Source organism: Taudactylus pleione, unplaced genomic scaffold (genome assembly GCF_031769625.1).
Source record: "Taudactylus pleione unplaced genomic scaffold, aTauple2 ptg000127l, whole genome shotgun sequence".
NCBI lineage: Eukaryota > Metazoa > Chordata > Amphibia > Anura > Myobatrachidae > Taudactylus > Taudactylus pleione.
Genome location: NW_028284529.1, coordinates 15,653,534 through 15,676,325, shown reverse-complemented (window position 1 = coordinate 15,676,325; position 22,792 = coordinate 15,653,534). Strand labels below are relative to the sequence as shown.

The 22,792-nt window shown below is 39.2% G+C and overlaps 1 protein-coding gene across 5 annotated transcripts in view; it reads right to left on the bottom strand.

The window, feature by feature from the left end:
- Positions 1 to 222: 222 nt before the first annotated feature.
- The window catches only part of NFIB (nuclear factor I B), a 255,877-nt gene continuing 233,307 nt past the window's right edge, over positions 223 to 22,792 (bottom strand). For 3 of the 5 annotated variants that reach the window (XM_088472630.1, XM_088472633.1, XM_088472629.1), the window contains one exon: positions 11,787 to 19,311. In XM_088472630.1, coding sequence (XP_088328756.1) covers positions 19,182 to 19,311 — 130 coding nt within the window. In that variant the 3' untranslated portion in view covers positions 11,787 to 19,181. Of the gene's footprint in view, positions 303 to 11,786; positions 19,312 to 22,792 lie in introns of those variants that run through there. The other 2 variants (XM_088472631.1, XM_088472632.1) reach the window with 2 other exon arrangements.

Here is a 22,792-nt window from a genome sequence, read left to right as displayed (position 1 = left end):
AAGCAAATTTTTTAAACTCAAAACCAAGTTGAAAAACAATGGATGGCCAAGGAATCATTACAACTCCCAGCTTCAGCCATAAACACTACTAAACAAATTGGCATCGGATGTTCACTCCCACCTTCTCTTAATTGACACTACTCCTGAGGCCTGAACTATAGAAAGGTGGCCAGGTCCCCCCTCAAGGGTTTCCACAACTCATCCCATCAATGGAAAGCAGAGGTTCACAGCAAATAACTCCAGTGCCCCCATAGCATTCGAGGAGCAATCCTTTAGCACAGTCCAATGTCTCTTAAAAAATCCTAAAAAAAAGAGAAAAGATAATTCAGGAGTGAATTTGTTATTCAATAGTTGATTGCAATAGCATGCATTTTTTGAATCTTAAATGATCAAAATAAATTCTGGCTCTAATTCTAAAATGTTTTTCAAAACATTAGTTTAGCCTGTTTTTAGGAATAAAATCTCCAAAAGAAAATGCTAAAATAAAAAAAAATATTTAAAAAAAACAACAAAAATGTATTTTACTTTGTATTAGAATATTTGTAAAATGTTAAAATAATGCTGTTACATATGTACCACACCATCACTGAGGAATCAGAGAAAGATTACATACAGTATACTCATTCAATTACTAGGATCTGTTATGCAATTGGTTATACATGTCTCTAGAGCATATTTCTTCCTTTTCCAATGTTTTTTTTACAAATACTACTTCAGCTCAATAATCATATCTGTTCTATAATAAACATTGTGCTATATTTACAAAGAAAGGTCGAAGCTTTTCAGCAGGTTTAAAGCAACACTAATATTAAGGGCTTGATTCAGACTTGGGAATAGAGTGAGATATCTCTCTCAACTGACCATCTTGGTGAAACCAGGCTGCACTGCATGTGGGGCAGATTTAAAATGTGCAGAGAGATTTAGATTTTGGAGGAGTGTTTCCAAACGGACATCTAAAATTGTAGATTAATAATAAAGCTGTGCAGTATTTGTGGGCTACATTCAAAAGCAGCCAGTATTTAACCCACATGTAAAATAAATGTATGTATTTACACCCCTTGCATTGCAACATGGTTTGTTCAGGTTCACAGTTGAGAGAGATATCTCACCCTATTCCCAACTCTGAATCAGGCCATAAGTGTGAAGCAAACTGGGCTTTACACTTAATGTTATTGTATCTTTTACACCTTTAACCTGGCGAGAAGTTGTAAGCTGCTGCAGTCATGATCTTACTGCTGAAAGTGTAGCTGTGAGTAAGTTTAATGATGGCAATCAAGAAAGAGCAAGAGAAAACTAAAGATCTGACTTTAACCACTACAAATGGACATTTCTCACATGGCAACAAATTTCACCACACTGGAAGACGGGATAGAGGAAACTGATGAGCTGGTCTGTAAACTTCAGGACATAGTCAAATAACAGGCTGCAGATCTCCAGTTTATGCAATCCTGCCTCAATGACTTGGCTAACAGGGGCACAGGAACAATCTCCAGATCCATGGCCTCCCTAAAGACATCCCTCACTCAGGCATTGTGAATGTTCTCACTGCTATCTTTAATGAGACATGAGGGAACAACCTGGATATGGAAATAGTTAATGGTAGAACCCACAGGGCTTTACAGTACATCCCTGTAATACGCATTCTGACTCCCATCGGGATGTTATATGCCATCTCCACTATTGCAGGATTAAAAAACAGGTCCTTAGTAAATCCATTCCATTGATTTCAAACACCACAGCATACAGATTTTCCAAGATCTTTCTTGCCAAACACTTCAGAGATTTCCATCATGTCCTTATTGACATTGGTCCATGGATACAAGCCCCCACCACCACTCACCTACCATTTCTTCCTACACTATCATGCTGAAAAAACCCACAGGAATCTCAATCACAAATCCTTATTTATTTCTGAAATGAATTATACAGCACACACATTTTCTGCAGCACTTTACAGAGAATATGTTAGTCATTTACATCACATACATTCTCACTCATTCTCACAAATGTTTAGGTTGCGAATTGCTGGTCAGTTACAATTTCTCCACACCTGAAATGGGAATTAAACTTTGTGATCAAATTATGACTTACCTTCTTGATTTGTCTCTTCGACCTTTCCCTTGCCATCCTCTATTTTTCCTCTCACCTTCCCTTTGTCCATCATTTTGTGTGCCCCCCTCCCCCATTGTTATTTATTAAAAAAAATGACTATTTTTTATCTCTGATGTTGGATTTCAAATAAAAATGTGTTTTTCTCTTTTTCTCCAGTGGAAAAATGTGCCTGCTCCACTGCCTCTTAAGTGACGAGTACAATTGACTTAAAACATCCTTCTCTTACAACAAATTTGGCAAATGCCTTGTTGAATCAGCTGCTTAAATTCTCCTCTGAGAATTCCTGTTCCTTTGACACAAATGTGATATATTTACAAAAGTAATCTACCTACGGGTTTCTGTAAGGAAGCTTAATAGGTCTATGGCTGACTTTTTTCTTGACCAATCTCTAGACCTGACTCTGCTTATTCAATGTATTGGATAAGGGTAGATAAATATTACCATATATTGTTGATAAACAGCCCTGTTTCTATAGGTAATGGCAAATCAACCAGTGTGTGAGCTTCATGGTATACAAAGAAGCATGCCCCTGTTTGTTAGCAGACAATGCTTGCTCTGACGAGATGCCTCTTACCTCATCCAAGATACTTCAGTCACCTCGCAGTCATTCTAGGTATGGTTATCAGAAGGGTATCCAGAAGGTCCTTACAGCTGACATATGGGAAATTCTTTTTATATATAAAAGTGACGTCTTTTCTTTGATTGAACTCCAACCTCTTGCTTTTCTATGGTCTTGTGGTGTTGAATTCTTTGCTCTTCTGGCTATTTTCTCACCAACTGTAACATTTCAGCTTGTCTTACCAAATAATTATTTCAAGTTTATTAAGTTCCAGTCTTCTCACAAGCAGGGGAAGATACAATAACCACAGTACAAATATTGTTAGAGGTCCATTTTTTTCCCTGTCCTCAGATGCACAGTTCTTTAAACTCACTACTATTCACTATTCATGCAGGAGATCACATGGTCCAGAAGCCGCCTGTTTGCGTCATGCAACATACAGTAGGTTCAACCAGATAATACATTGTAACAGAAGTATTAATAAAATATATTTGGTACCATTTGCATCAGAATATGGTTTCATTAGAATTGTTGTCTTACAGAAGATTACTGTCCGCCAGTCTTTTCTTCTAATAGCACCAGTGGTCCTACCACCATATATGTGTGTCTCTAGCAGCATCACCTTGGTGTGTCTCCAGCCCGTCCCCCACATGTGTCTCTTTAGCGCTATCCCCCTATGCCTCTCCAGTGCCACCGATCTGCACCATCCTTTTGTGTCTCCCCACACACCCTGTGTCTCCCAATCGCCATCCTGCGTCTCCCCCGCACCATCATCCTGCGCCTTCCCAGCACCATTATTCTGCATCTCCCCAGCGCTATCACCCTGCATTGCCCCAGTGTGCGTCCTTTTGCCGTAGCACAGAATAGCCCCCCTTTCTCAAAGACAGCTCATCTCCCATTAGCCTAGAATACCCTACATCCCCACACACAGATCATATCCCCTTAGCACAGAATAGCCCCCCTCCCCCACAGACAGATCATCTCCCCCTAGTACAGTATATCCCCTTCCCTCACAGATCATCTCCTCTTAATGCATCAGATCCCCACTCCCCAAAGACAGATCATCATCTCTACCTAGTACAGCAATTCCCCCCTCCCCCAAATCATCATCTACTCTTCGCTCAAAATAGCCCCCTCCCCCACAGACAGAATATGTCCCCTTAGTACAGAATAACCCCCCTCCCTCTCAGACAGTTCATCATTCCCCCAGACTAGTACAGAATAGCCTCCTGCCCCCCCCATCCCCTGATATAGATTTCTATCTCCTTATCCTAGCTATCAGCCAGTCATTAAAAAAAAATAGCCCCATTGGCCTCCTCTCCTGACTTCCCCTCTCAATGAATTAACATGGTCCCTGCCTGAGTCTCCCAGGCAGTCATCCCCGATTGTCTCCTCTCCACTCTGTCCCCTCCCCAGGCTGTGAAGTTAAACAGTAACTTCACAACCTGGGGAGGGGACAGAGGGCCTGATTCTGAGCCGGACGCTCTTTGAGAGCGCTCGCTCTGAATCAGGGTGTCCCTGTTTTTTTTTTAAAGACGGCCTCCTGGCCGCTTGCTAAGCTGTGGGTGACCACCCACAGCTTTAGTGAGCGGCCAGGTGATGGTCCCGATGGTCACGACCATCGGGGCTTGCGACGAGACCCTTGTGGTAGGGTCTCATTCCCTCAAGCCCAGGTGAGCTTTCGGCTCTAATAGAGCCGGAAGCTCATCCACTGACATCACTCATGATGTCAGTGGGGCTGCCCCCAAACAGCAGGCATTCCTTCGGGAACGCCTCAGTTTGGCCAGCCACCCCCCCGCCTCCAAAATGGGGCAAGCTGGCAATCAAAATCGACAGCTGCCCCGCTTTGGTGCGAAATCTGTAGCGACGGAGCGGCCGTCGCTGGCCAGGTCTCGCGCATGCGCATGCTGGGGCCGGCTCCGGAGTGCGCACGCGCAGTGGGGACCGTCGACCCGCTTGCGAGCGCTGTGCGCTCGCGAGCGGGTCTGAATCAGGCCCAGAGTGCGATCACACAAGACCCGTTCTGCATATTTGCAGAATGGGTCCTGCTCACGGGAATCTGCGATCAGCCTAGCACATACGTTCAATGCTGAATCAGGCCCTATAATTGTAAGTGGACTCCATTAGTTTTGAATAAACCAAACAACATTTTTATATAATCATTTTATAAATGATGGAATGCCTCCTCTGACTAATGTTACCTTCACCTGGCAGTATTATTAGTATCACCGAGGAAGATAAATCAAGCATGCTCAGGTATAACATGAGATTACTCTGATGGAGGCTAAACTAATAAATACTAAAGGAACCTATCCCTGATAAGACAGCTAACATTTAACTTAGGTTGTGACATAAAGATATAGTGGGAGATATATCAATCCTTGGAGAGAGATAAAGTGGAGCAAGAGCATATTAATGCCTGAGGGGGCCCGTGTGCAGTGTGTCCCCTCCTCTGAGCAGCGGGGCACATCTTACCTTGTGCTCTGGAAAGCGGGTTCTTCCTCCTCCATGGTGCCATCTTCCCAGTGATATTCGGGAAAAAGGGGCACAGGACAGCAAAGGCTCTGGCACAGTGCCAGAGTTAGGTTCTGTCTTTTTAAGCCAGGGATAGGCAATAAGGGGCTCTCCAACTGCTGTGGGATTACACATCCCAGCATACCCTGCCATAGTTTTGCTATCAGGACATGCTAAAACTTTGAGACAATAAGCTAGCTCAGGGTTTCACAAACTCCCACTACAGTCCAGGTTTTAAGGATATCCATGCTTGAGTCCAGATGGTTAAATCAAATTGACTGAGGTACTAATTAAGGGGGTCATTCAGACCCACTCGCGAGCGCAGGTCGCTCGCAAGCGGGTCGATGTTCCCCCACTGCGTATGCGCACGACGAAAGGGAGCTCCGTTGTGCGCATGCACGAGACCCGGCGAGCGACGGGCTCTCCATCGCTCCGGGTCTCGCACCAAAGGGGGCATGCTGTCGATGTTGATTGACAGCACGCCCCCTTTGGTGGGCGTGCCGGGGGCGTGCCTGCCAGACGGAGGCGTTCCCATGGGAACGCCTACCATCTGAAGCCGGCCCCACTGACATCACTAGTGATGTCAGTGGGAGTGATTTTGGCTCTGATGGAGCCAAAATCACTCCAGGGCTTGCGGCAGCGAGACCCTACCGCAGGGTCTCCGTCGCAAGCCCGATGGTCGCGATGGTGAAGACCATCGCGACCATCACCATGGACGCTCGCACATGCTGTGGGTGGTCACCCACAGCTATGCGAGCGGCCAGGAGGCCGCTCCATTTTCATGGAGGAGGGCCCTGATTCAGAGCGAGCGCTCTGGTCAGAGCGTTCGGCTCTGAATCAGGCCCTAAGTCACCTGTGCTCAAGCATGGATATCCTAAAAAGTTGGTTTGCAATGGTGGAGTTTGGAAACCTCTGTGCTAACAGACTTAAACCCATGAAAACTATATGTGTGACAACTGGTGGCATCATTTGCCACCAGTTGTCACACATATAGTTTGTGTGTAAGATCTGTGTGACAGCTGGTGGCAAATGATGCAGAGCAATTCTCATGTTTTTGTGAGTAAGTATAGGAACTAGCCAGAAGGGGAGACTTTGACGCAGTTGGCTGGCTTGACAAATTATTACAATATTTTGGAATATACAGAACATTCCCTGAATTTAAATTAAATACAGTTTGGAATGTAATTAGGTGAGTGCAGAGCAAGTATGATTTTTTTTTTTAATTTAACTGCATCATGATCACCTCTTCCCTGCTCCCTGCCCTCCTGGCGAATGATGGCTGATGTCACCGGGGAGTGGCTTACGCTTGGACCATTTGGGGGTGGGGCTTAAATCCAGGGTGAAGTTTAAGTCCAGCAGTGCTAGAAAACAGTCTGGCTTCTAAGGACTTCATCAGCTGCAGCCATTAGAAGCCAGATAGGGCTGCAGTAATAGGAGGGGAGTGGTGTCCCATGCGAAGCCATCTGTCTGCTATTGCAATAAAAACGAAAGGACCCGACCCTAGCAGTGGTGTATAGGAAGAAAGTCTCTAAAATAGCTGCACACCTATACGACAAGCTTTGCCAAACTTCTCACAATAAAAATAACAAGAAAAAATGTGTAAAGTGGTGCTTAGTCGACACAAGGCAATATAATGATTTAATGATATGTTTTAATCACACTTATACAGTAAAATACAATCTTAAAATATGCTAATCAAACATGTACATGTAAATCTAACGATCAGATATAAGGTCTCATATGAGGACCAAGGAATACCTTAAGTTAGGAAAAAATACTAAACAATTGACACTATTGTGTCAACAAAGTAACAATTGCAATTAATATAGTGGGAACAATTTAACTCATATGTAGCCACAACACATTATGATAAAAGCAATTACTGTTGTAATACACTCGCTGTTAGAGTTCCAATAAGACGAGCTGGAAGTGCAAAAATACTGTATATCAGTCAGATTCCGTATACTCACAGTCCTGGGAAAAGGGTAGGTGTATAAAGAGAAAGTGAGTATAGTCCCATGTCTTAATTGTCTATGTTGTGCTCACTATGCGGCTTTGTAGTAGCGGACCATACCATCTGAAGCCGGCCCCACTGACATCACTAGTGATGTCAGTGGGAGTGATTTTGGCTCTGATAGAGCCAAAATCACTCCTGGCCTTGCGGTTGAAAAACCCAACCGCAGGCTTTTGCTCGCAGTTTCGATGGTCGCGATGGTCAAGACCATCGCGACCATCATTTTGCACGCTCGTATATGTTGTGGGTGGTGACCCACAGCTATACGAGCGTCCAGGAGGACGCTCCATATTAATGGAGGTGGGCCCTGACTCAGAGCGAGCGCTCTGGTCAGAGCGTCCGGCTCTGAATCAGGGCCCATGTGTGCTCCAGCAGTTAACTGGGTCATCTGTGCTGCAGGCTCGGAGTATACCTCTGTGGTGCAAGTCCTTTTTATTCCAGCAGCTTGGCCAGCATCTTCAACTGCAGGGGGGTGCTGCCTCTAGTATTACCATTCACGGTGGATCGGTTCACTATATGATAAAATCAAGTGCTGATAAAAATTAGGTAATCGCAAGCACATCTAGCACTAGCTAAGCATAGAGACACACATGCAAACACACTGGTACTGTATACAAACACACACATTCATACAACCACTTTGATGATGATCAGCCAAAAGACAGAATGCATTTACTATAAATGCCAGTATGGCTATAGCTAAAATGCAGAGTGTTTGAGAGTGAATCCAATTCTCTGCAGGGAGACTGTGACCTATCTGAACAGTTGATGAATATGCAGCAATACATAAAGCTTGTGACATTTGTCCCTGTGTGTGGCTGGTAGGAGGTTGAGAGATGAACTGGGTATGAGGGTGATAGATTACAGGGGAAAGAGGAGAAAAGAGCTGTGGAAAGAAAGGAGAGAACAGTGGAAAGTAGGAGAGAGAACATCGAAAAGGTAAGAGAACTGTATAAAGGTGAAAACAATGCACGGGGGAAAGGGAGAAAATACTGTAGAAAGAGGGGAAGAGAACAGGGGAAAGAGGGAGGGAGAGCATGGCAAAAAGGGTAGACCAGGTAAAAAAGGGTGTGTGAGGGGAAGAGAGAATAGGGAAATAGGGAGAGAGAGTAAAACAGATAAAAAATGAGTGAAAGAACAGGGAAAAGTTGGGGAGAGGGATGCCAGAGAATTGAAGAAAAAATTGGGAAAGAGGAGGGAAAACTGGTGAAAGGGAAAGAGAGAAGAGTGGAGAGCAGTGAGTACTGGGAAAGAGGGGGAGAAAGCAGGGCAAAGAGGGGGAGAGAGAACAAGGAAAATATGTAAAGAGAATGGAGAGGAGAAAGAATGGTTGAAAAAAAGGGAGAAAACAGGGTAAAAAGGGGAAAGATCATGGGGGAAATCAACTGGAAAGGGAGAGAGAATGGGAAAGTGAGAGAGAAAACTGGAAAGGGGAAGAGAGAAGGGGAAAGGGGTCTATATTAGAGGGGGAAAGAACAAGGGCAGAGGGAAACAAAATGGAGGAAAGAGACAGAATGGGGAAGAGTGGAAAATAGAGAATGCATAGAAAAGGAGAGAGAGCAAAATAAGGGGAAAAAAATAAGAGGGGAGAGAAACAAAAACAGAAAACCCCAACCAATTACAACTATGTCAATTAGATTAGGTCATAGAGTATGCAATAGTATAATATGAGATGCATGTTCAACTGGATTAGTATGATTATACTAATATGCTTGAAGGCTGAATGTAAAAATCAATGCACAGATTAATGGGGTAATATACAGGGCAGGGCCAGGGATGTTTCAGCAGCTTCAAATCGGACAGCTTTTGGAATTTGCATCAGATATGAATCGAACAGCCCTGAACAAATGGCATGTGGCCTGATAAATCTATATTCAAATAAAACAGTGGAATGTCAAGTCAACCTCAAACTATGTATATTTCCTTTATGTTTCATATGAAGATTTAAGTTTGGGATTTAATTGTCATTCAAAACATTCATGTGTAATGAGGAAACTGATGTTAGGAGTAGTTAAGGATATATTTTAGTAATGTATTCACGTCTGGGAGCAACATGATAATCAGCATCCATTGGAATGTTAGATATCACAGCTCTAACCTTGAGAGAAAGATTATAGAAAGTTTCAACTAATTAAGAAGTTGTATGTAACAACATACCAAGACATAGCAAAACAACAATACATTGGATAAACTTTTTTTTTCTTAATACTGAACAAGTTTATCCCTTTTGCTTTTTTTGTAGTTTTTAGCATTCCAAACATGTGTTATTTATTATGATATAAATTAATTTACTTTCAGTCAGGGTCAATCATTATAACACTGCAACATTTGTTATTGCTTGGTACACGTATTGTGGGTAAGCAGACTTGCCTTTTTAGATGGTATTGCTAAGGATCATCATACCAGTGACATGATTGTATTGAATATATATTGAATATCATCTAAAAACTCAGTAGCTGGACCCAGGATGGGATGTATCAAGCGGGGTAGTTTCATACAGTGCATTTCATATTTCAAATGTTTCAGTCACCCGTATATATGTCATGCCGAACTGCAGCACTGTTTTCTGTATTTGCTATTCCCTGTTTTTTAAAATGTACTTCCACCCACTGTATGCTATACTGGTGTGCTATACCTCCACTGAGGTGCATCCTCCATGGGCAGAATGTACTTTACGTAGATCTATTCACACAGGGTATATCATACTGCCACACATGTGTCACTTTTGCCATATATGCCTTGGGTTCTTGTATGGTTCATCACCCACAGTGTAACCTTAGTAGTGCGCCCATCATGGCTGCCTCACCGGGTACACTCGTGGATGGGATGAAAATACATGGACCTGACTATTATGATGGGACCCTATTCCTAGCATCAGGACACTGCAATCACACCCATTTTGTGTCATTTCTTCTAGGCATAACCTATTCCACCTAGGGTAATCCTACGTAGACGGCTACCTCATTTGGTACCTTTTTGGTACTTCTCCTTCTCTACTTTCATCTGCTTCTTACTCCCCACTAGGGCACCTAACACTTGGCTACTTAAGCTCTTCTGCTTATGTGGGTGCTGTGGTCACTTATGTAGCAATGTATATTATCCATGTCCTTGTCCTGAATTCTATTGTATTGTACTGTAAGTCTTTGGTCATGTATTTGTTTATATATTTTGCAAGGCGCTGCAGAACACTTGTGGCGCCATATAAATGAATGATAATAATAGTTGCCCAAAGTAACCAATCAGCTTCTGTCATTTCAAAGACTGTGCTAGATAAATGAGAGCTTGAAGCTGAGTGATTGCTTTGGTGAACTTTTTCTACTTTATCTCTTTATAGGATTTATTCATCTCCCCCCAGTGTGTTCAACTGTCATATCCGTTACCATCTCCTCTCCTCCCCTGGTGACCTCACTGCCTCCTTGTTAGCAGCAGCAGTCACTGATAATGGGGAGCAGGTGGTTCTGTCTTGAAACAGCGAGAATGGGGCTAGAGAAAAACACTAGACCATACACTGCTTCTTCAAGCTGGCGGATAACCAGAAAAGCGCCCAGCAGCAGGAAAGCAACATCCTTCTGTACAACCAGAAGAGTACACTTGAAGGCTGAGACTCCTTCTGCTTAGTATTTGCACCCCACCATCTACCCTTAGGTGCTTTTAATCATCTGCACAGATTCCTACATTACTGTCTACATATTAGAATGGGCACTATGAGAGGTAAGTCCTGGGAAAATTTACATAATGTGTTAGTATTAGGGATGTTAGGGACCCATCTTATAGGGTTCTTCTTGACGTGGTGGATGGGCAAACAACGTTGGCCAAACTTGTTCTAAGAGCCTCACTTATACTCCATTTAAATTGTAAAATTTATCAGGATTATTTTGACTATCATTGTTCTCAGTGCTCAGAATGTGCACTTTTGTTCTTTGTCCCCTGTATTGTACTACAAGTCTCAGCATGGTAGCACCTATTATGTTTAATATTAGTGTGCAGTCCAAGCCCCCTCCCCTTTTCAACCAGAAGAGTAAGCAAGTTCTATTAAGATAAACGGTTAAAGAGGGTCACAGATGCCAGCAGCTGGCTGCTTTAAGATTTCTACTTGTTTCATATCTATCGCCTCCTCATTCCAACCATACCAGCACAGGAACACCAATGGCCAATGCGCCAATGGCTTACTTGGTTTTGGTGGCTGATAATGCTGCTACCTTACAATAGTTACACATTTGGCACTACCATTTACTATTGTTATTCTGCTGCCTTATATACCAAGTGGACATCGCACCTCTTAAGACTGTAAGCTCAATTGGTCAGGTTCACCTTAAGCTTCTGCTACTAGATCATGTAAAGATCCCTTTCATGTACAGTGCTTCATAAAATGTCACTGATTTCTAAATAAAGGATAATTATAATGGCCATACCAACGCTTTAAAATATGGACAATACATAAAAACTTCTTGTTTAAGCCCCCACACTGCAGGACTATTTCTATAATACTACAAGCTGGGCCTTGTGGCAATACTCGTAATTGACTTCACCTTGGCGAATGCCTGAAAAGTTTTACGGAATAAAAACACAGAAAAGCGGTGTCTGTAGCATAGCTCATTTTATTGTTTAAACAGTTTTTGCATAGGAAATATATCCGCTTCCAGTAATTGACTGCAGTATGAGCAGCTGCTAGCAGTATAGGCTGGATATAACAGTAACAATCACATTAAGTCAAGCTTGATTTACACCAGTTTAAAACTTATGGCAAATTGGAGTTCATTTGTTACTTCCAATGAAATTACCACCCCCCCAAAAAATGCTCAATTATTTATCATTGTCATATGTAAAACTTTCATGTTATTTGTTGCCTCAATATTGTACTAGAGACCCAAAAGTTCAGATATATCTAACCGGGTGATACTCAACCTTTGTTGGGAAGATATATTGTTCAGGTTGCATCTCTAAGTTCTGTACAAAAGTTAATGTCAAGCTAGAAGCCAACAAAACATTGGGATAGATTTACTGATAACAACGGGTTAAAGTTTCAGTTTAATAGGGTAAATTCAGCAGTTGAAAACTAAGTGTGTGACAATAAAGAGATCCGTCATGGAAAGGATTAATAAACATAAGCGCACTGTGTAGGAGTATGCAAATTTGCAAATGCATTCAGCATACGACCATACATTTTGTCTGGTAAACTATTTTTAAAATTTAGATGCGCAATCATTCTTAAAAAGGCTTCACTCACTAATAGTTATTTTGGCAACAGGACATCCCTAGAAAGTTCTGTCCCAAAGCAAGTGGATTGCAAATGACTGCCTCTGCCTGAAGAAGCCAATGTAATAATATACTATACGTGCTCCATATGCTGTTACATGTACAACAACAAAGGAACAGGCACTTAGCTTGTCTCGATTTTTCTTGTTACGTTTGCCATTGGGTGTTGTAGAGTGTTGAACTGACCCTAAGTGTAATGCACAACAAGTGTCTTAATGGCGATCTTCTGTATGAAGCCTTAAACTGACTTTAACCAATCCTAAAGTAAATCCATCACAAAGATTTGCAACTGTGAGGAAGGCAACACAGCAAAGGAAAAAAGTTATATAAAATATGATACAATTTATTATTTGACTGTGGTGCTCTAAAGGTGACAAAAGTTGAGTATCAGTGATAAAGAAAATGGTGTCCTAACTATATAAATAGTTTGTACATTAATTACCGTTTGGAAAACATCTACACGAGTGTCCTGTAGAAAGGAGTAAAATGGTACATGATGTGCCAAAAGTTTTAAAATGGATCAACCCTGGTGTGTAGCTAGCAAGCAATAAACTGACTACTAGTCACCTACAGTTGTACTAAATGTATCTAAAGAAACACACAGTCCTACAAAAGGTTGTTCTCAGAGAAATATCATTGATATGGGGGTAACCTTTTCCCAGGCTTCTAAAAAGTCCTATATGACAAGCACAAATAAACAGCTCGATGAAGAACACCTCATTTTTCAGAAGCCCAGACCTGGGACTGAGTTACCCCCTCACATTCTACATGGTGTAGCTTTTTTTTTCTTTTTTCTTTTTGTTATTATTATTATTATTTATCTGTGAAGAAGAGAATCTGAAACATATTTACAACTGAACTCAACAGTGAGACTGTGAAATTGAACAGGCACTGCTAACTTATTTTGAGTTTTTTGGTAAACATTTTGCTGGTTTTTTTTTCTCTCTCATTTTGCATCAACACTTTATCAGTCTGTGCAACTTCAATGCCCTCAATGAAAAATGCATAATAAGCCATACTTCTTTAAAAAACAAACAAAAAAAAAAAAACACGAAAACATCCTTCTGCATAAAGAGATACATTTGCCACATCAGTCCCTGTAGCACAGTTTCAAAACCATTCTGTCAAAAATAAAGTACTACAAACACTAGCTTTAGTGTAACCAGGTGACGCTGCCATCCCCGATGTAGGACTCTTATTGGGATGATGTAACAGCTTAGACATCAAGTACCACTAAAGCTCAATATTTCACAAATTCAACATACATTTGAAATGCAACACACAGATATTTCTAAAGAGTAATAACTATTGAACCCTTTTTATCATAGAAAAACTACTTACAACCATTGAAGGAAATCAATTGCAACAAAATATGTAAAAATTGACCGTCTCCAGCTATTTATTTTGTCCCCCTTTAAGTATTAAAAACGTGACTGACAGTTGTGGTGTGGAAACAATACAAAGAGTTGTCATGGCAATACATTTGTCTGATGCAAGGGTTATTGTGACGGGGCAAAAGGGCAAAAACAGTTGTCCATGTTAAGTACCAACTGCACTGCTCCCACATTGCCTACACAATAATGTTGTGGAGAAGGGAATAGAGGACAGGGAAACTAGCAGAAAGTGCAATTCTGAAGGAAAAAGTTTGTAGTTCCTTCAATTCAAATGGAGTATTATGTTCAACTACACCTGTTGAAATAGCTTAGCCTGCACGTTTAAATCTCTTACTATGGAATATAAAAAAATGTCCAGGAAGCATGCAGCTGGTTAATGTCAACAAAAGACCCTTGACAGGAACATGTAAACTATGCTTGGGGCCTAACTCCCAGCAACATTATAGAGCTGTTTCATTAACCAAGAATACTGTACAATGAATATGGGATAATTTCTACAGGTTTTTTATTCTTGTAAAATATTTTTAAAATGTACAGATGTTACTCCCAATTCACAAGAATCTGAAAGCCATACATCTCATCCCTTATCCATCAACATAACAGGGTGTTCCCATCTGGCTTTTGTCTTCACGGACCACAGTTTAATTTAAAGTAAAGAAAAATGGGTAGTGTAACTGATGAATACGTCCTATGCAATCTCTTTCCATTAAGTCCTTGTGAAGCTACAAATTGCACATCCAAAATTTATGCTCCTTGAGGACATGTTCATATGTGACTTTAAGAGTTCTGTTCTAAGTTCTCGGCTTTCTCAGTTCTTAAATACCCACATGTAATCACAATCACAAAATTAATTTTGCTATAGGACAGTCACATATATACTAAGACAGTGATGCTTCCAACATTCTGAAATGCTCCAAAAACCAACTTTTTCAAATACTAAATACAACAAAATAACCTTCATAAAATATAACTTTTCTCCATTTACATTTTTGTTAAATGATTAGCAACCTATACTTTTTAAGTACAAGCTACTCTGAAAGAAATCCCTAACATGGACAGCATTTTTAAACTTTTTTTTTTTAATTATTTTTCTAATACATAAATTAAGGATCCGGAGAGTTTTAACCCAAGTCCAGTTCCTACACAAGCAATATTCTTGTTTACTTTAAAAAATGGAAATAAAATATATTCCCATTGCAAATGCTAAAAAGGTAGCTTTACAAATGAGGGCACGTGTAACTCAACAAAAATCTTAACAAAACTATACAGTGTACAAATAACTGTCTGCAAGGTTCATTACAAATACCCTCAGTTTTCGCTACTTACAGCTTCACAGATTCATTCACATATTTATCTTTTTTTTTTCAAGCTGCCCATCTGAACATTGCCCCATAGCTATATTGCTATATTTTAGAATTTTCTTTTATTTGCCATGTCTATGTACAGTCTCCTTCACTGTTATTTTTCCTTTTTTATTTTACCAAGCCTTAAAAAGTTCATGTCACTCTAGGGGAAACACACTTCAGAGGCAACGCCAAGAGGCCAAGACTGCAAAGCAATTAAATAAGAGGCAGAAAAGTTTACACAGGATGATTAGGTGTGTGGTAAAGTTACAACTTGTCATCTTAATCGATATGGAAGAGAGGACAGGTGCTAGACATTTTAACATTAATTTATTTTAAGGGGAAGGCCAAATTAAGATAAACATTTGGCCTATGTCATTAGGAAAATATATGGAGCATGGTTTCTCAACATGTATTTAAAAAGTACCCTAAGGACATCTTAGAGTAGTGTCACACAATAGATATTGAACACTGCACCTTTTCCTGCTGGTAAAATAGGTACAAAAAACTTGGAAAATGTATTAACATTTACAGACACAAGGGTACACTTGCTAAACAGCTACAGAATAAAAGGGATAATTATTAAATACAAAAAAATCATTAAATAGCTGAGAAACCCTACTACAGAAGAATGGTCAGTGTTGCCTCATAATGATGTAATTTTTTTTTTTTAAGGTAATTGCATTTGTGTTGATAAATTAAGATATTCTGCAGGCATGGTCTGCAATTTTACAAGCCCCATTACAAGTAACAAACTATGCTTAAATACACCATTTAAGTTTGCTAAAAAGTGCAAAAAATCCAAATAAAACTTTATTTCTTGTAATATTGATTGTCTTTGACAACTAGCCCTAATAAAGAGGAAATTAATGTGTATGTTGATATAAGGATAATTATAATTGTAGTGGTTCGCACAAGTTCATGTTTGCGTTCGTTTTCCTGCTGTGCTATTGAGTATTTTAAGAGATTCGCCTGAGTGGGTGAATCAAATGGTGTTAGCACATAATCCCAGTTATATCTATTCATTATGTGATTGGCAGTGAGAACAATAATACATTTAATTGTATGAGGATGTGGTCACCAGGGTTCCACAATTCTGCTGCCATGTTTCACTTATGTGTATTTAACTGATGAGTGAATTCACACCGGGGGGTTTGTAAAATCATATTAAATAAAGAACATTCGCTGAGATTCACCAGGCACTCATCCTCTGTCTTGTAAAGTGATCAATGACTGCCATCAATTAAAATTAACTGCTCCCTGAACAGGGTCACTGTTTAAGGAGTCCAGATGAATCATTGATAAAAAAAGCCCAAGATATGTTTTACAAAAGAAATTGAACGGAAATGACTCTTGAAAACTTCTGAATAGCAATGCTGATGTAGGTTACATTAGTATAGTTAAATGTGATCAAAAGTAAACAAAATGGCTGCTTTACACTGGAAGCAATAAATTAAAATGGCAGTCAAAATTATGCAATGTAAGATTGTTCTAGTGGTCATGGGATAAAGGTAGACTATTATTTAGCTATACTGAATAAAGGTAACTTGTACATTTATTCATATATAAAATACTTTATTTTTACCCCTTATAAATATTAAGGCTTTGTAGTCAAGAGAAACATTAAATGTAATGAATCGCAGTATAAGTGCAATACCATGTTACGTGCAGTTTGTGTGTCCCTTTTGTATACAGTGAGAAACCCTGTGGTATAAGCCTCATGAGACTAACATTACAGTGAAATATTTTCAAGTCTTATCTCTGACATATTCCAGTATTTTAAGGGTGCATAATAATTCAGCTTCATTACACTACGGTCATTTCTTTTATAATAATTTTTTTTAAGAATACATGTATGTGATTCTGTATTACAGCAGACAAAATGGGTCACTTTGCAGTCATGGCCAATCTATGGGCATTCTGCTTAAAAGCAGCCTTATAAAGAGCTCAAATTTGCATTTGTCCAACTGCCCACCCATAATATATATATTTATATATATATTTATACGCATATATAAAACAAAATTCCCTCTCCATGTCAGTACACAAAAGGACCTTATCACACTGCAAAAAAAGCAGTACCCACTTTGGTCAATGGAAAAAAAAGCATACATTAAATTCTTTTTTTTTTTTTTTTCCTTTTTTTTTTTATCTGCGAAATTACCTAAAATAACCAAATACTGCTAAAAGCACTACCTACATAGGCAAAACTTGGTATTGCATAATTTGTAAAAATTTTAACCCATACCTGCTCCCTCCCTCTTTCCCACATTAATTGGAAGATGAAAAACATGAAAGGTTAGTAGAAAAAACACCAAAATACTGAAAATATTGCTGGTTGATTACTACTTTTTTAAGCGGCAATTATACACAGCCATGATATGCTTTATAAATGTGAGAAGGTATAGCTGTCTAAAAAATCCAGGATGTTACATAATTGTTGTTTCCTTTATGGAGTACAAAATATTTTGTCATAAAAATGGTAAAGATTTAAAATAATAATAAATGCAGCAAAACAAGTTTAGTGATGTCACTTTTTTTTTTTAAATTCAAGGCAAGGCACGTAATGTGGACATTATATTTTCGTGCAAATTAGAACTACTGGATAGTGTATTAAAATCTTATTCTCCTTTTTTTACCATATGAGTTAAAAAGAGGCATAATTCTGTAGGTCATGTGAAATTACATTTGATCTTGAGGATATGTGTTAAAGAGCGAATTATTGACAGTGCCATACACACTTCAGTTGAAGAACAAGGTATCAAAGCCATTGCTGCTCATGTTAAGCAGACTGACAGATGTACTTTACAGTATGTATTTTTGTGTCTTGGCTCTATCTTACTAATGCGGATGCCTACCCCATTTCCCCACAGAAAACGATCATTATAAATAAATAAAACACTTGGCCCCTTAATGGTAGCCTAACCAATATAAGTGCTACAAATCCTTGTCTTTCAATATTTCAAATACATGATTTGTCTGGATTTTTCTTTAAAATAGCCCTCAAACACTGAGGGAATTAAATATCTGTAATCTATTTTTACCTGTCAGTACCAGAGGGACCACATGGAAAATCATAGGTTTTGTCTGGCACTGAGCAGGTTGTAGCTTTTCAAGCCCTATAGTTTAGAGTCGGAGGGCTAAAGGACTAACTATAATTATGCCCCATTAAATAATTATTTAATAGCACTTGCCTCTAATTTAATCTTTGTTTGGGCATCATGTCCCATTGTTACACTGATTCTTGAGCTGGGAACTCTGTAAAATGTACAAAGGCAATTGATTTCAGCAATCATTTGACGGACACAAATCTGCTGACATCCCAAATTAGGTAGCACACTAAAAATGATGCAAGGTATATACCAGGTATACTTGTAGTTACATCTCTTCCTGAAAATAATGATTGAAGGTCATTTAGTATTTTCTTTCCACATACTGTAAAATATGACAACTCTTCTTTGTAAGGAGATCCGCGGTACGGGCAGAATTGTGGCCCATTATTTTGCAGCACTGAGGCTGCCTCACAGCCTTTCTTTAGTGAGAAAATGGGAGTAGTGTTCCCATGCGTAAACAACAAGAAGACTAAAACCAAACAGGACTAGCTTATCATGCAATTATTAAGGCATCTAGAAAAGTCATATAAAATATATTGTCGTGGAGAAAGAGTGCCTATTTCCCAGCGGACATCAGATAACAAAGGCTAGTTTAGCAGGAGTTGCATTCTACCCATCCGTGAAATATATTAGCCACCCTTTCAGTGTCACGACTGCTTCAGCCTTAACCCATTAGTGCTCTGAAGTCCTGAAAGCTAATGCTTTGCATTGCCTTGCAGGTCCTGCAAGTAAAAAAAGGTTAAAGGAATCAGTGATTGTAAGTGCTGCAAATGCTGGTCAGTTTCCTTTCTTTTTCGTGTTTTTTTTCTTCTTATCTTCATGTCCTTTCTTCCTTCTTCTGTTCATTTATTTATTCTTTTTAAAGTTTTTTTTTATTTAGTTGCTTGTCTCTGCTTGAAGAAAGGGTTCTCCAATTATATTTAGCCCATAATTTTGGACATTGCTTGGCAGGATTGATGTCCTGTTTGATACTTGGAAAGGAACCAAACTAGCCCAGGTACCAGGACTGCAAAAAAAACAAAAAAAAACAAGAGAAATGTAATCAATATAATTAGTTACTTTCATTTGTCTGCTCACATTTCCCACGTTGGAACAGTATGTTGGCAATATTTAGGTTAATGCTGGGCATACACTGTGAGATAAAATGTTAGGCCTACAGACATTTTATCTGACAAGCTGAAACCATCACATATTGTGGCCATACACTGAGATATTTCACAGTGTATGGCAACGATATCTGCGTCCTCCCCGTGGAAGAAACAATTCCCTGTTCCTCCTCTATAAAGGAGCGGGAAAGTCGGACGGTCGGCTGCATCAGTGTATACATACACTGCCAGATGCGACCAACTAATTATCAAATCTATCAGTCACGCAGGATGATTTGCATGTCTGAAACAGCGATAATCACTGATCGGTCGTGCAAATACACTGTTCAATTATAGGCGATAATTGGCTGATCAGGCTGATAATTGAACAGTGTATGCCCAGCATAAGTCTAATAACCCAAATATATAGAAAGCATTACTTCATAATAGCAATAACACAATATATACTAAACAATATCAGTAAATGCATTTGAACGGTAATGAAGATGTAATTAAATAAGGTAAAATGTATTTAACCAGGGGAATAGTTCCTTCAAAAAAAGTGTGGATTTTACTTAATGCTGAATAACAAATCCATCACTTTATGTGTTTCATATATTAAAATTAAAGAAATGTATCTATCAATGTCAGCTTGTTTAACACATACTTTCTGTAGCAAAGTATTTTCCAGTGAAAAATGAACTCTGATCTCACTTTATATTTTTCCCTTTAACTCTATTTTATCCAGGTCTATGTAAGCAAACACCCTGTCTGTTTCTGGTTGTATTTCCAGCCAGCAAGCATAGTGTGGTGAAGCGTACATTATCTGCGCTCTACACTGCCAGCCACTTTTTAGGTTCTATTGTCTTAGGATGACCTTGAATGACCTCCTTTGTCCTCATTGCCTCAGTGCATCTTTATGCCAGCATCTACATGCAGTTAGCTGCGAGCTAAGGACAAAAGATGAGATAGGGTAAAGGGATGTAGGGAACAGAAACTTGGCTTCAAAGAATAATGTCAGTGATTTAAACTGTTTGCGGTGCCCTGCCGCAGTAGGCCTCATTTACTTGGTGCAAATTGGCTGAGGCCGTGTAAAATCCTGTTGGAACAGGTCACTCACCTTGATTTGCACTAGTAAGCCTAAATTTCTGTAACGTGCATGGATTTGCATGACAGCATTAGTGTTGAAGGAGAAGGCTACACTGGTCGATGGGATGACTTGGGTGGAGCAAGGTCTGTCCATGCTAAGTTTAGAGGAGTCACATTTTCTCCTCATTTTGACTAGTGGTGCAAAAATAAGATTTCATTTTACACACAGCAAGACTAATAAACAGATAGAGAGGGTGCTTTTAAAAAGGCATCCCTTGCTATGCAGAAGTGCACGCTGCCATTTTTATCTTTACTTTTAGTAAAATATCAGAATTATACAGTTGAAGATTGGGTCTCTCTCTAGACATTTGATGGGACACATTTTGCATTGTCTAGTTGCACTTTGATAGAGAAGCAAATTTCTAGAAAAACTTCTAAAAATGTAAAAGAAAGCTTCAAAAAGAGCCAGATGTAGTAATTCAGCCTCACTGTCCCCTTACTATCAGGGTTAATGTAAGTAATACATGTAAGTAAGTAATGTCAGTAATGTAAGTAATAAATGTAAGTAATTAATGTCAGTAATGTAAGTAATAAATGTAAGTAATTAATGTCAGTAATGTAAGTAATAAATGCAGTTACTGCCAGTATTTTAGGCAAAAAACTGAAAGTGTGGCTGAAAGTAATGGGTGGTATAAGTTTTAGAAAAATAGAATACGGATACCAAAGTTTAAGTGTTTCTGCTAGATGGAAAATAGAATATCTCACATTGGCATGGATGTACTAAGCCTTGGAGAGAGATAAAGTACTAACTAATCAGTTCCTATCATTTTTCAAACAGCCAGTAATATGACAGACAATAATTGGTTGGTACTTTATCTCTCTCCATCTCCCTCATTATTTGACTAAGACATACACTGTAAAGCTGGCCACAAGATTTTCTGTCCAACCATCCAACTAGTTGATTGGTTGGAATGAAAATCTGGTAACTTTTGGGAATAAATGATAATCAGCAATTTGCTCCTAAATGCCAGAAAACAGATGAAAATTGACGTTCAGACAAGTTTGTTAAACGTTTGATCTAAACAATTTGTTCAAACAACAGTTTTTGTCCATTTTCCGGCGTTTGGGAGCAAATTGCTGATTGTCTTTTGCTTTCATACCTTACCAGATTTACATTCCAACCAATCAACTAGTTGGCTGGTTGGACAGATAATCTTTAGATGTGTGGCCATCTTAAGACTTTATTACATATTATGTTTACAAGAAAATATGCAATGAAGTGAAAACTGTGACAATTACTATGGTGAATTTAATAATAATAAAACTGTTTGAATTTGCTCATTATTTAGTATCACAAACGTCTATTATTTTAACAAAGCAGCTGGAGCAGTTAGATTTTCTCCTCCTCAAAAAGTGATCTGCAAATATATCTGCAGATGATGGTTGTCCATACACACTGAACAACCATCATCTATCATCTGACCGCAAGAGCCGCTGGCATGTCGAGCCCCCCTCCTCGTGCCCTCTGCAGCAAGTGTGCCGGCAGTTGGCTGACTGCCCATACAGCCAGCAAGATGCCCCAATATATCTGCAGATATATTGGGCACCAGCTGTGCAGCACAGCCAACCAGATATGCCGGTTAACGACGTCGTTCACAGACATATCGCTGGTACACACTGGCCGATGCACACAAGATATATTGGCCGATCAATTGATTGGCAAATATATCTACCAGTATGTAGCCAGCATTAGTTATAATTGTTAATATTTGTAAACTTAATGGCAGATATTGACTAAATATATATATATACAAACTGTGTGTGTAAGATGTATGATGGATTTTAAAAATATTATTCTACTAAATAGTAAATTAGCTTATATTAAAAGATAATTTCAACCACAAATAAAAGTAAGTTTTTACATGACGCTCAATAAGTCATGCTACAGTTATGAATACAGCTTACTTCCACCTTCTATACTGGCCCATTTACAGATCAGCTGTTGTGTTGTCAATGGCTCTCACTATGAAAGTCTCCCTGACATGCATAGGGAGTTCATGGAGAAGGGTCAAGGACAATACTTCTGACTGTTTGAAAAAGGGTCAGTAGGACAGCAGAAGGAGGCAGGAGAGCTTCACTGAACCATTGCAGGCTTATATATATATATATATATATATATATATATATATACACACACACACATTATAGTATATATTAATATATCTATATATATATATATATATACACTGTATATCTATAAATATATATACACTGTGTATATATATATATATATATATATATATATATATACAC